This window comes from Nicotiana attenuata, unplaced genomic scaffold (genome assembly GCF_001879085.1).
Source record: "Nicotiana attenuata strain UT unplaced genomic scaffold, NIATTr2, whole genome shotgun sequence".
Taxonomy (NCBI): Eukaryota; Viridiplantae; Streptophyta; class Magnoliopsida; order Solanales; family Solanaceae; genus Nicotiana; species Nicotiana attenuata.
In genome coordinates, this window is record NW_017670644.1 from 209,147 (window position 1) to 223,476 (window position 14,330).

At 37.0% G+C, this 14,330-nt stretch overlaps 1 protein-coding gene across 2 annotated transcripts; it reads right to left on the bottom strand.

Moving 5' to 3' along the window:
- Positions 1–492: 492 nt before the first annotated feature.
- Positions 493–13,947, bottom strand: LOC109241859 (structural maintenance of chromosomes protein 2-1-like). 2 transcript variants are annotated; one of them, XM_019408683.1, is made up of 21 exons: positions 13,422–13,947; positions 11,962–12,642; positions 11,667–11,810; positions 11,287–11,577; positions 11,001–11,186; positions 10,721–10,885; positions 10,583–10,642; positions 10,337–10,399; positions 9,665–9,756; positions 9,423–9,519; positions 5,441–5,557; positions 5,060–5,278; positions 4,088–4,228; positions 3,629–3,796; positions 3,354–3,538; positions 3,159–3,252; positions 3,000–3,088; positions 2,652–2,877; positions 1,375–1,449; positions 982–1,109; positions 493–884 (listed from the first exon to the last, which is right to left on the bottom strand). In XM_019408683.1, exons 1-20 carry the CDS (start codon positions 13,737–13,739, stop codon positions 993–995), a joined length of 3,528 nt encoding a protein of 1,175 aa, XP_019264228.1. In that variant the 5' UTR covers positions 13,740–13,947; the 3' UTR covers positions 493–884; positions 982–992. The 2 variants fall into 2 exon arrangements, with proteins under 2 accessions (XP_019264228.1, XP_019264229.1); XM_019408684.1 differs by having other exon boundaries at positions 974–1,109.
- Between the last annotated feature and the right edge of the window lie 383 nt (positions 13,948–14,330).

Genomic DNA, 14,330 nt, shown 5'->3' on the forward strand with positions numbered 1-14,330 from the left:
GAGCATTTGACTGCAGCTCAAGAGGTCACCGGTTCGAACCCGGTTGGGCCCTTTTGAAAATTTAATTTGTTTCTTTACAAAATTTCAGTAAAGCAGTCCCCTATTATACGAGTGTATATTATAATGCATTTAGTAATCTGGTTTCTATTTTATCACATACTATAGATAAAATGTTCTTATACGAGTGCACTTAATGCATTTAGTAATTTAGTTTTTATGTTAATAAATATTTATGTATGATGATCAGAAGTGAAATAAATTTCCCGATAAAAGGTACTATTCAATATATGTTATATACTTCTAGAACCTAATATTTTATCTATATTATGCTCCCTCATTCAGATGAACCTAATGCCAAAAGCTGCATCCGCCAATGTTCATGACAAGGCACCCCATAATATCTTCTCCAATTTATCGTATATACTCGTAATAGTAACTGGATTACGGATGCACGATTTTAGTAAAAGCATTTTGTCAGCAGCAAAGCAGATATATCGGTAAACTACAATCAACTTCAAATTTCTGCAAGCTAATTATGCAGCAGATATAGTCCAAGGTGTAGAGCGTGTGCACACTTTAACTACACTAGTATGTACGCTCACGTCAAAATGACGAGTTATGTGCTTACTAGATATCTTATTACCAAGCTAAATTACTTACATAAAACAAAATGCCACCTGCAAAATTAAATGATACAGAAAGCCAAAAATTGTCGCAGTTGCTACTTATGCAGAAAAGCTAGGGTGTTAGACAAGGTTACAGCACAGCTTAGAGAGCCTGTTGGGGAGAGTATATCAAACAAACAAGATAATTAGAATGTATTAGGGATGAGATTTTCTACATATTAGAGGGAAATCAGAATTTATACACATGACGCCGGGCATCTGCAAATAGTAGAAGTGCAGCAACATTTAGGACAAGTAAATCGGAGTAACATAACATGCAATTATCAAGTTACTGCAAGAAAAATTACATTCTCACCATCTTGTGAATCACTTGTTCTTAGCTGCAACTGTTCTCTGCACTGTTGAGACGCCATCCACAAATTTTGTTCGGAAGAGAACATTGGCATTGTTAAACATACCCTCTTTCAAGGATACAACAATAAACTGCAGAATCCAAAATAACAGAAATCAAAAAAGGAATGTTAGCAAAAGCGTCACAACAGTTGACATTTTCCATCTGACAACTATTTATGCCTTGGAGTTCTCTTCGACCTTTGGCCACTAATTAGTCATGTTATGAACATTAACGACTGTCATACATTTCACTTTTATACAAAAGCATATGTCAATGACAATCTGTTCCTCTCCAGACCAAAAGAGTTGCTCAAGAGATATTTGTCAAAATTCAATCATAGATAAACTAGTGCACCTGAGAATGTGGAAAGTGACTCTTGATCATTCTTCCAATGTTCTGTGTGTGACTTAAATCAAGAGCTGCATCAACCTGCCAAGCAAGCACAGGCGAAAGATGCAAATTACTAACAAAGTTTGTAGGTACGTATGGATCAGTCAAAAGGTTCAGCAACCATTCCATATGCACCACTTACTATCACCAAAGTTGGGTTTGCGAGAGGAAATGCCCTATCACCAAAGTTGGGTTTGAGATAGGAAATGCCCAAGCACATCATAGAGCAAGAATAGAGCATAAAAACAAATTATTCAATATGTTAAGGTGCTCCTTTATATCTGACAAGATGAAAACTTTTTGACATGACAATTAGAGTAAGGCTAACTACCAATAGGTCAGTATTGATTATGCATATTTAGAATTCGGTACATAAATATGCAACATTTCCTAAAATTTCAAGTGAGGACACGCAGATGGAATTTGAAGGAAACCTCATTATACCGCTGGTTCAAACCTTAAATGTGTCCTACATCCCAATTTTATGTGACGCCATTTGATAGGGCACAAAGGAGGGGTTGCTAATTAAATTTAAATTTTATAACACTGGTATAAGAAAATTTTCAGGTTATTCTTTAAATGTTTGACAGTGAAAAAATCAAATTAAAAATATAAACTTGCCTATAACAACTATGCCTCAATTCCAAACAAGTTGATATCGGATATATGACTTCTCGCTGAAAATGCCAGAGAGGATGAATTTAAATAATTGAAATTTAGGAAGTTAAACAGAATAATATAATTAATGGACTGATATCAAGTACTTTGGATGTTCCAGAGGGACTACGAATTTCTAGTTTGATAAACATCAAATAATATCTAAAAATATAGATCACAATATCACATGGATGAGAAGACATATCGTAGGAGTCACCTCCTATCTTAGCTTCTTCTGCTCTATGCTTCCTACAATTAAAAATATATGATAGAGGAAAACAAACGAACATCACATTGGTGCTTTCAGTCGTTTTTTTTCAGATAGATGTTTCTATCACAGCATCAAAAGACGTTCTCCGACGATTCACAGATACAAATCCTTTCATTAATTCTAGGTAATAGCCACTGCCATAAAACTACATGATGCATTCTGCCAAAATAGTAACTCGCAGCACACATAGGAATCTGGAGCTTAATCACTGACATTACTTGGCATCTTATGAGTAGTGATATGATTAATGATCAAATACTCTTTCTTTATAATGTAAATCTCAGAGCATGTTAGTTTAAGAAATTTTAAGTACCTCATCCAGGATATAGAGTGGGGCTGGCTTGAAAAGAAGCAAAGCCAGAATGAGAGAGAGTGCAAGTAGAGATCTCTGCCCACCACTAAGCTCAGATAATGATTGTTTCCAAACTGCTCCAAATGCAACACGAACCTCCAAGCCATCTAAGAAGGTGCCTCCTTCAGGAGGTTCTAACTTTGCCATTGTGCCAGGTAACAAAGTAGAAAAGATGGATCCAAAATCTCTGAAGAGGTATGAAATATCAAAGTGAGATTTTGTAGAATCTGAAGAGTAGACTCTTCAATCGAAGTAGTATATGTCAAATTAGCAGATCTTATGCCATCACACAATGAACCACTATGCTACCTGTTAACTTTTTCCCAAGTAACTTTTAGTGTTTCTTTCTTCTTCTCATCAAGCTCCTCAATCACCTTTTTGATTTTTGATTTGTCATTCTGCAACAACAACACAAGATAAGTAAAACAAACAACAGCAGAAAAGTATAGTTACACTGATTATACCAACCTCAATAATGTTCTTCTTTGACATTAAGTCATTGTACTCGTCTTCAGCTTTCTCAAACATCGACATAACCTTCTTATTAACCCTTTTCTCAAGCCTTCAACGGAGAGATAAATTTAGCAGTGTGAGTATTGGGAGGTAATAGAATGTTCTGCAACATTGCATATATATTTGTTAAATAAACTAGAAGGTTCTCACCCTGACTGATCAGCCTGAAGCTTTTCAAAAGTTTCCCTTGCATTACGAGGATCACAAGATCCAAAATCATAATCAGTACCGCTTCTTCCAAAAAGTTGCTTCTCAGATGCAATCCAGGGATGTTTCTCGATCAATTTCTCAACCTTCAAGGAGCAATCCTTTTGGTCCATCTCCATGCGCTTCACCTGTGACCAGATTAGGATGAAAGAGGTTAGTTTTCCCAGTAAGGACATCAAGAAGAAGAACAAGCACACAAGGATAAACAGTCAGTAAACCTCATTTTCCATTCTCTTCTTCTCAAGATTGGTCTCACTAATTTTATTCTGAAGTTGCTGCTGCTCCTTGAGAATGCTTGAGATTTGAGAATCACATTCCTTGATCTTCACACGAGCTGAGTTAAGTTCTGACTGGGCCAGGCCATGATCATTTTTCAAAGAAGCAACCTGTAAGAGGAAGTCGAGAAAATTCACAACAGAAGCAACCGGAAAAACAACAACAACAACCCAGTGTAATCCCACGAGTGGGGTCTGGGGAGGGTAGAGTGTACGCAGACCTTACTCCTGCCTTTAAGAAGGCAGAGAGACTATTTCCGGAAGATCCTTGGCTCAGGAAGGAAAAAGGGGAGGGGCAATAACAAACAAACCGAAAAAAACAAATAAATATTAATGTTCTTCATTTTAATTTAGCAACAGAAGTAACTCTTCTGTTATATGTAGGTTCTCTGCAAAAATCACCTTCGCCTTTTGGGAATCCACTTCAGATGCAAGATCATCAATCTGCTTGTTCAGAGAAACTAACTGACTCTCAAGGGATGCATGTTCCTGTTTGACAGCTTCCATCTCCATTACAAGCCTCTCCCTTTCATTGTCATGCCCCTTGAAGAATAAACAATCATGTCATTAGGGATAACAGATTTAGAAAATCTTCATTTGCAGTAGCCAAACTATGTCTGACAGAAGTGTCAACAATATGAAACTAAAGTATATCAGTCCTAGGATATCCTCATCTAGTCAGCTAAATTCCCAAACTGGTAAAATCTGAGACATTGTCCTTGTCTTCTGCTATTCAGATGAAAATCTTGCAATATTGTAGAAAACAATTAACTCTTGGTTAAATAAAAGGCCTTCAAAACTAATGGCTTTGAAAACAAAGATACGTCTGGAGGGAGATATTGTCCCACTGCACTATTCCATCTCGGTACGACATTTCAAAATTTTCAGACATACATTGCTGTTCATTATTTTATTCACTTTTATGTTAGTTTCTCACTAAGAAGCTGGTGAATGGAGCAACATGAATAATAGGATTCATATAGCCGAGCGCAGTTAGATTGGGATTGAGGCACAGTTACGTTGTAAGAAGCTGGCTAATGCTCAAGTGCTACAAGAACTTTGAATTCTACAAGTGATACCACGCTTAGAATGAAAACCACAAAACTCGTCATAAACTAGCAACAAACTGACAAACCAAAGATTGTGATGCTGAGAAGTTACTTAAGTTTGAGGATAATAATTTTTCAATCAATAGCTTTCTAGTCCTTTTCCTTATCAGTTATATTTTTCACGTAATATAAGTCTAACAAGAGGATAAGGAAAACCAAGAACTGACGAAATTGTTTAATATGGACATTCAAGACATAAATCATTCTAGAAATTTGCTCCTAGTGTTTATAACTTTTACAAGTGCTGGAAACATTAAAAACCTACCTTTAGGTCCTTCAGTGCAGACTGCATCTGATTTTTTATAGTCTTAACCTTTTTTTCTAGATCCTTCAGTCTGCTCGCCCTATTACCAGCATGATCATGAATTGATTTTTCAAGATACGACACGTTGGCCAGACAGCTTTCATAGACAAGTCTTTTCTCCTCAACAGCTGATTTTGCTTCTCCAAGCTCCTGCTCTAACTTTTTTACTAGTTCACCAAGCTACATGACAAAATAACAATTGCGAGAGATATTACAAGCATTAATACACTTATCTTTGAAGGGGAAATAAAGGCCATACAGGAAATAACAAACTACAAAGGAAAATGAAATACCACTCTCTATCTTTTAAAAAATGTTACTGAATAGAATAAGGTGAACAACCTTGTGATGCTCATTTTGCTCAGCCCTGCTCTGGGCCAATGAAAGATCATATGATGCAAGTTCCAACTGAGCCTTAAGGTCTTTGAATTTTCTTTGAAGCGGAAGGAGCTGATTAATCTGAATGCCAGAAACAACAAAAGATAAGTCCTCAAACGAAACCAAAAATAGACCCGATTTATCCCACATAAAGAGGGGGGAGGGGGGGGGATTTAAGGGTCATGTAATGGAGCTCAAACTTGTCTCCAGAATTCCATTCTACACTGCAAGACTGATCATCGAAGAGAACTGCAGTACATGATAGGCAAAATACATAAGTTACCCCCTAAACTATGGACCTAATCCCTATTACACACTTTCTGAGCACGAAAATCATCTTACACACTCAACCTTTTCAGTGTGTGTCTAATACACACCTCTTTTGTTACATGACTCGCGCGTGCTTAACAAGAAAAACTGAGCGCGTAAAATTTGTAAAGATCTTTTGAAATCCATATTTTAGTGCCACGTGTCCAAATAATAGCAATATTTTCCTTATTTCCATTTTAATCAAATTTAAAAAGCTGCCAAGCTAGCCTTTTATCTCGGTCTTCCCCAACCTAGCAGGACAACCCCCCCCCCCCGGTCTTCCCCAAACTCTCCTCCTGTTTAGTTCTTCCTCTGCGATTTACAAAACCCACTAAAACTCATGTTAAAGAATTTAACGAAGGTAATGTAATTTTTCTTAAAATTGCCCTTCCAAACTTCTCGTGCTTCATTTTCAATCATTAAAACCCATATAAACATCCAATCTTTACATAAATAATTTCTTGTATCATGAGAATGACTAAAGTTATAAATCCCCAACTCAGTTTTGTCATATAAAGAAAGATTTGAGATTTCATTCACACTGAAGTTGTTTAATTTATGAAAACGAAAATCTGACTTTGATTTGCTTTGTTTGGTTGTGATAAGAGATCTGAAAATGGAGAAAGAAAATGCGGAACAGAGGAGTTACAATTTTAGTTTTATCTCTTCCATTCTTGGTCTTGGGTCTGTTATAAAAACTGAATTTGCATAAAGGTTATAAGAAGCGACAATAATGGCTTTTTCCGGTGGTGTAAACGGTGGCAGAAGGCAAAAGAAGATGGAGATGTTAGAGGATTCTTTAAATTGGGGGTATAAGAGTAATTTTAAATATTTATTTTAAAAAAATAATAATGACGCGTGTCATGATCTTATTGGTGCGTGATATTATACATATTTTTCTAAACTGGTCAAGAAAAAAGAGGTGTATTAGACACACTCTGAAAAGGTTGAGTGTGTAAGATGATTTTCGCGCTCAGAAAGTGTGTAATAGGGATTTGGTCCATAGTTTAGGGGGTAACTTATGTATTTTGCCTACATGATACTATAACTGAAACCTACTTTGGCACATACTATCCAGCTAGTTCTGTATTAAGAGGATTGAAGCAAAAGACGGTCATTGACTAATACTTAAGGGAAGTAAGCTATGATTGAAGAAATGAAGGCCTTATCAAAAAATGAGACTTGGGAACTTGTCACTTCACCACCAAACAAGAAGTTGGTTGGATGCAAATGGCTCTTCACTGTGAAGCACAAAGCTGATGGCTCAATTGAAAGATTCAAAGCAAGATTGGTGGCTAAGAGATTTACTCAGACTTATGAGTGGATTATCAAGAGACATTTGCCCTTGTTGCTAAGATGAACACTGTTAGAATTCTTTTTTCTTGTGCAGCTAATCTTGATTGAGACTTGCAACAGTTTGATGTGAACAATGCATTTCTTCATGGAGACTTAGAAGAAGAGGTGCATACAGAGATTCCTCCTGGATTTGATACTGCAGAGTCAAGGAAAGGTATGCAGATTGAAGAAAGCCTTATATGGACTGAAGCAATCCCCCAGAGCTTGGTTTGACAGATTCAGCAAAGCAATAATCTCCTTCGGTTACCAACAAAGCAATGTTGATCACACCCTCTTTATAAGACATCAAACAGGTAAACTCACTCTTCTCATAGTTTATGTTGATGACATAGTAATAACAGGAGATGACAAAGAGGACATGTCTCGATTGAAGAAGTTGTTGGCACATGAATTTGAGATCAAAGATCTAGGAAATTGCAGTACTTCTTGGGAATTGAGGTTGCTAGATCCAAAAGAGAAATCTTTATTTCTCAAAGGAAGTATATTCTGGATCTCTTGAAAGAAACCAGTATGACAGGTTGCAGACCCGCAGAATTGCCCATTGAAAGCAATCACAAGTTACAAAGCGAAGTTGGAGAATCAGTTGATAAGGAGAGATATCAGAGGTTGGTTGGAAGACTCATTTATCTCTCCCATACTAGATCAGACATAGCCTATTCAGCTAGCCTGGTGAGTTATAGCCTGTTTGGCCAAGCTTTTTTTTTGGGCCAAAAGTGCTTTTTTTGGCCAAAAGCACTTTTGGCCAAAAATTGAGGTGTTTGGCCAAGCTTTTGGAAGGAAAAAAGTGCTTTTGAGGAGAAGCAGAAGCAATTTTGGAGAAGCAGAAAAAAGTAGCTTCTCTCCAAAAGCATTTTTCTGAAAAGCACTTTTGAAAAAATTAAATTCAAAACAAGTTAGCTTGGCCAAACACTAATTACTGCTCAAAAGTGCTTTCCAAATTAATTAGCCAAACACAAACTGCTTCTCACCAAAAGCACTTTTTTAAAAAGTACTTTTGAGAAAAGCACTTCTCAAAATAAGCTGATTTTAGAAGCTTGGCCAAACGGGCTATTAGTTCATGCATGATCCCCGAGATCCTCATATGCAAGTTGTCTTTCACATTTTGCGGTATCAGAAGTCTGCTCCAGGGAAAGGTCTACTTTTCTCCAAACATGATCACATCCAAATAGAAGCCTTTACATACACGGATTGGGCTGGATCTCTAGTGAGAGAAGATCAACATCCGGTTACTATACGCTCGTAGGAGGAAATTTGGTTACTTAGAGAAGCAAGAAGCAAAATGTAGTTGCTAGATCAAGTGCGGAAGCAGAATATAGAGATATGGCGCAAGGTGTTTGCGAATTGCTTTGGCTACAAAAGCTACTATAGGAATTGAGACTGTCTGAAAAAGAAAAACTTTCCTTGTACTGTGACAATAAGGCTGCCATCAATATAGCTCATAATCCAGTCCAGCATGACCGAACAAAGCATGTGGAAATTGATCGACACTTCATCAAAGAAAAAGTTACAAATGGTGCCTCGAGTTTGTTTCATGTGCCATCGGAAAAACAACTAGCTGATGTGTTTACCAAAGGTCTCAACAAGCAAACTTTCCATACTTTGAGTTGCAAGTTGGGCATGTGCGACATCTTTGCACCAACTTGAGGAGGAGTATAGATTAGCATGATTCAAGGAAACTTGATTTAGGAGTGTTAATTAGCATGATTTCAGGAGATTTGAATATATTTAGGAGATCTGATTTTATTCTGATTTTATTTGATTTGATTTGATAATTGGATTAATTGTATAGATTTATTTTATTTCATTAATTAGCATTAGGAGCTTTGTATTAATTCCCTTGCTCATGGAATATAAACAAACACAGAAATACAATAAGCGTTTTCTTCTTCTCAAAATCTATTGTTTTGCATAGATCGAGGAATGGGATAAGGTCCATTTTCTTAACTTGATGTCAAAGAGAGGCCCATCCCTATCGTTTCTTGGTTTACCCAATGTTGGGTGTTGTCCATGCTCAACAAGCCCAGGGCATAGGGTGGGTGTTAAGTAGCCCACATTGGTTAATGAATGGGTTGTCATCTCCTTATATGGTTATCCTCACCTTATGAACTAGCTCTTGGGCTTGAGTATGCCCAAGGTCCATTTTATCAAAACAATCTAATGACTACACCAACAGCATGACCTTGAAATTCACCTATATTGTGACTTATCCCTTCCCTAGCCCAAAAGTATAAATGACTATTGTCATGTGTGTACATGATTTGGAAGAATATTATCCACCAACCTTGGCATCAATTTCAGAGAGACGTTTTTGATGAAACGACAGTTTTGATTCTGCCTCTGCCAAAGCATGAAGTTGTCTCAATAAATCACCACCGCCCCTGTAAAAAAGTTCATATTACTTTAAATATTCACATGTCATCATGAAATGTGTAGTAATAAGGTCCTCAAAACACTAGAGATATTTGAAAAGTTGTTCTATAAAGAATCAAAATTGACCATATGAAGCAGCAGAAGATCGCTTACCTCCGACTACCTCCAGTTAAAAGTCCACTAGGCTGAAAAATATCACCTTCAAGTGTCACACTGGGTATTCCAACTTCCCGACTAAAAGCAACCTACAGTTCATTTAATAAAATACAGATCAGATAGCAGGAAGTACCAACATGAAGGTGGACAAAAACAAGTTCTACTTCCTTATCCCCATCACTATCACATTCATCTTGCCAACAATATTATGTTGTTGTTAAGAGAGAATCAATGGGTATTGAGGCATGCATTGTGTCTGCGCTAAGATGCTGACTTAAGGAGAAGAAGCGCCAAACTTGTGTAGCACCAAGCTTCAGGACTAACACGCCTCAAGCGGGCCTTTAACAACATTAATGGTAAGCAGTAACTCTGTATTGCTAACAAGTAAATTTACTACACAAAATATAGAGTTTCCTACGGTATTCTGAAGAATATTATGAAGTATTCTCTATATTTTCCTGCTTAAATTCAATAAATCAAGACATGTATAATATCATCAATTCGCTTTAACTTTTAACAAGCACAAAGCATCAGTAGTCTTTCTTCAGTTGAAGATAATTATTGTCAGCAGTCTTATGTAATTGTTATTCAGATTAAAACACGAGAACAGTTGGAAATACAAATAATATAAAATCACCAATGTACCAATAACTACATTTGACACCTTACCTCTCGTGCTGCATCAATAGTTTTGCAAACAAACGTTGAACCAAATACATACTCCATCGCACTCTGTCATTGACATAGCAATGAAAATTAGGCACGAAACAGATGAATCCAAAATTGTCCAAGTCAGAAACCAAAGAAGCCAAATCAATAATGAGATATCAAAAACTTGGTATCAGACTCAAAAGTTTGTTTTATAAATCTGCAAACATCAGAAACAAAGAGTTACTGGCAAAGGCATAGGCATACTTTGAGTTCTTCATCATATCCAATTAGAGAAATTGCCACTTCAGCATTGCCCTTTCCTACCTGTAAAATAAACACTTGTGTTCTAATAAAAGCACCAATTAATGGTCACTTCCTATCATGGAAATTGCAGTGACTGACCAGTCTAGTAGCAGCATTTTGATATCTTGGTTGAACGGGATGGGTTTGAATTTTGTTTAAGGGTATAATAGTCACTCTCTTCCTAAGACCACCTTTTTGTAGAAGTTGCTTTCCTGTATCTTCTGTGTCTACCACAATATTAAACAGCTTCCCACCAGCAGCTACCTGCAGTAGATAAAATAGTATAATGCCACAACCCAACATACTACTCAGCTCAGTAAACTCTTATAGGATTAGACTATCAGAAAACTAAACAAAATATCAGAGTACATGCACAAACCTCTAGAGCAGTCATTGCAGAACTATCGTTCACTTTAATGAGTTTTGCAACTACGCCTTTCACCTTTGATCTATCAAAATTCTTCACTGGGTCACTATATGTGAAGTCAATATTGGCCAGACGAGAGGAAAGAACGCGTATTTCATCTTTTAACTTTTGTATAGCCTCTACTTCAATGGCACGATCCTGATTTAAGATACAGCATCAATCAACAACAAGAAAAACATAACCGAATTATTTTTGTCTGAATATTTTAGAGTTCAGTGGGCATCATTGAGAGACGTACACTTTGTAATGAATCCATCTGCTCCTCTTTGTATGAAAGAGATTCCAAAGCTTTCTGCAGTTTTTCCACTTGTTTCCTCCCATTGTTAAGCTCCTTTTCCACTGCAGCAGCTTCTTCTCGCTTTGATAATAGCTGAGTTTTCTTCCCTTTTAGCTCTTTCTCACAATGGTTTATTTTTGTTTGCAACTGTTTCAATTCCGTTTCAGCATTTCCAACTTCTACTTTGGCATCAGCTAGTTGTTCTTCGAGGCATTTCTCCTCATTCCCGCTACTCTTACCAGCCAGCACACCCTACAAGAGAATGGAGATCATCTGATTGAGATATGATAGGATTTGATATGCATTGTGCACCGATCCCTATAAAAGTCTTGTATGCTCACCTGGTACTCCTTTTCATGCTCTTCTAGACTCATAGAAAGCTCCTCAACTCTTTTCTTGAGGTCCGATGCTCCTTCTTCAGCCTTTCTTACAGCAGCAACTTTTTCTTCTGCTGATTGCTTCAATTCCTCAAGATTTTTTTCAACCTTCAATATCAATGCATGATTTTTTAATCCAAGGGACATAACAGCAACACAGCTTAAGAAACTGACGAGTATCAGAAACATACAGTGAAATTTCTGGGATGAAAGAAAAAGAAAATAGAAAAAGGAAGTCTGGAAAATATGAAGCTCTAACCTTTACACAATTTTTTTTCTCAGTCTTTAGAATGTCCTCTTGATTTTTCAGGACAGATGTTTCCTTCACCAGATCACATGAAAGAGCATCAACCTTTTCAGTCAAAAGCTTTATCTCCCCACCCATGTTCGCGTCTTTCTCAGCCTGCAATTCTGAGGCTCTCTTTTCCATTTCTTGTATCTCTTCGTTCATCTTTCCCACATTATTATCAATTTCAGTAATCTTAGACTTCATACCTTCTAAACCCTGTACTGCATCAGCCATAATTGTTTCAGCTTGAACATACTCATAGGCAATGCAAAAGCGTTTAAGTCTGTCCAATTCGGCATTCCCGTTAGCCCATTGCATATATTGCATCCTCTCTTTCCTCAGTTTCTCCAAAGCAGGAAGAATTTCCTGGTCTAAGAGCTTGTCGATCTCATCAACTTTACTTTGTTTCTTTTCAAGAGTTTTCAGGGCAGCTTCTTTCTTTGTCTCATACATTCTTGTACCAGCAGCCTCTTCAAGCATAGACAAGATTTCAGGGGGTTTCATGTTCAAGACTTTGGTGATGCGCCCTTGCATAATAAGAAAGTGTGGATTGTTTACATTTAGCTGCACAGAGTGAAAAAGATTCTGAACCCGACTTGGCTGTGCAAGGTGCCCGTTGATCAAATACTTGTTCCTTCCACCAACCACAATCTGCACGTATACGATCAATTATTAATTTACACAATAGGTTAACAAATAAAAGCAGACATTTTAGAAAAGGATAAGCAGAATAAGAATTTCAGTCTCTGACTGCCTTGTTTATGACAATTCCAGGTTGGATCTTGCTATCCTCTATTTAATATAGAAATACTACTTACTGACAAATATGATATACAATAGTAAAACTCATTATAGGATTCTTCACCCATAGTCATAGTTAAGCCTGACAAGAAAGAGCAAACCGAAGAAAAAGCAGCTGGTTCCTGTTACAATGTGAACAATAGAAGCCTTAAAAATGTCCTGTAAACAACCCCATAAATCAGCCATGTAATCGAGTTAACAAGAGCAAATAATAAAAGCAGTGGCATTCATTCTTCTCGCAATCAAGATACAAGCTCAATTTTTGGTTTGCACCAATTAAAAAGAAACACTTTATTTATGCTTGTTATGTCCATGGAACTCTTTCAACAATTGTACACAAATATCCAAGTTTAACTTCAAACTGAAGATTTTCACAAGTAAGAACCCCATTAGCCAATTATCGGCATACAGGGGCGGAGCTTGCCTTTGGCTTATAGGTTCGGCAGGAACCAATAGCTTTGGCAAAGACCATGTATTTGTGTAAAAAAAAATCACTTAAAATGTATAAATAATTCATCCGGACCCAGTAAGTTGTCTTTTCTAGAATCTAAAACCCATAACCTTAAAATACTGGCTCCTCCTCTGTGCACATTTGCTTTCCAAACACAGTAAAAGAAAATGAAATGTACCTGACGGGTAACAGTGATTTCCGTACAATCTTCATATCCCAAAGGACTTCGACTACGGTCTGAATTATCAAACACAACGGACACGGTAGCCTTAGTGATGCCAGCTTGGCCTTGCTTGTACACCAACTCCTGTAGATTAGAAGCCCTAACCTGCTGCAAATTCGTAATCCCTAAAACGAAGCAAATTGAGTCCAAAATGTTGGATTTACCTGACCCGTTCAAGCCCGTTATGGCATTGAAAAACGGGTCAAAACCCGAGACGACTGTTCTTGTTGCGTATGACTTGAATCCCTCCAAGCAAATTTCTTTAATATACATGGTGACTACTGAGAGCGAGAAGTTCCCAGAGAGGGTCGATATCAAAACCCTAGAAAATGGAAGTGGCACAGGGCTTCGGAGATCAAAACCCTACTGAAATAAAAGTCGATGAAGATGAAATTTTGCTTTGGAGATGTGGAGTGATGAATTTAGTTCATTTTGCTTGTTGGACTTGGTGAAATTTAGGCGGGAAAACGGATTCTTTTCGACACCTTTTCTATTTTTGAATTTAAGGGGTACCTGTGTTTTAATTTCAAAATTTATTTTTTAGTTTCATATGTACGTTATTATTTTATTCTAATACCTCTATAATTCTTTTCTTTTTTTGGGGGGGTAGGGTCGACCGATGTGGGGATTGACTTTTTCTAGTAATAGGGGTTAAGGAACGGTAAGGGCAAAAGGGTAGTGAGTAGGGGTGTCAATGGTTCAGAGGTGGATTATTTTATAAAATTTGTATCATACTAATTTTTCGGTTATTCTATTATGTATAATCAAAATTAGACTTTCCGAAACCGTCCCAATCATGTCGGTTTCTCTTCGGTATCAGTACGGTTCGGTTAATTTTTGGTATTTTTTTAAATATCATGTAGA

Coding starts and splice junctions, on each gene's coding strand:
- LOC109241859 (XM_019408683.1), bottom strand. CDS start 13,739: ATGTATATTAAAGAAATTTGCTTGGAGGGATTCAAGTCATACGCAACA. Junction 11,187..11,286: donor AGATGGATTCATTACAAAGT/GTACGTCTCTCA, acceptor ATCTTAAATCAG/GATCGTGCCATTGAAGTAGA. Junction 3,539..3,628: donor AGAAGAGAATGGAAAATGAG/GTTTACTGACTG, acceptor ATCTGGTCACAG/GTGAAGCGCATGGAGATGGA.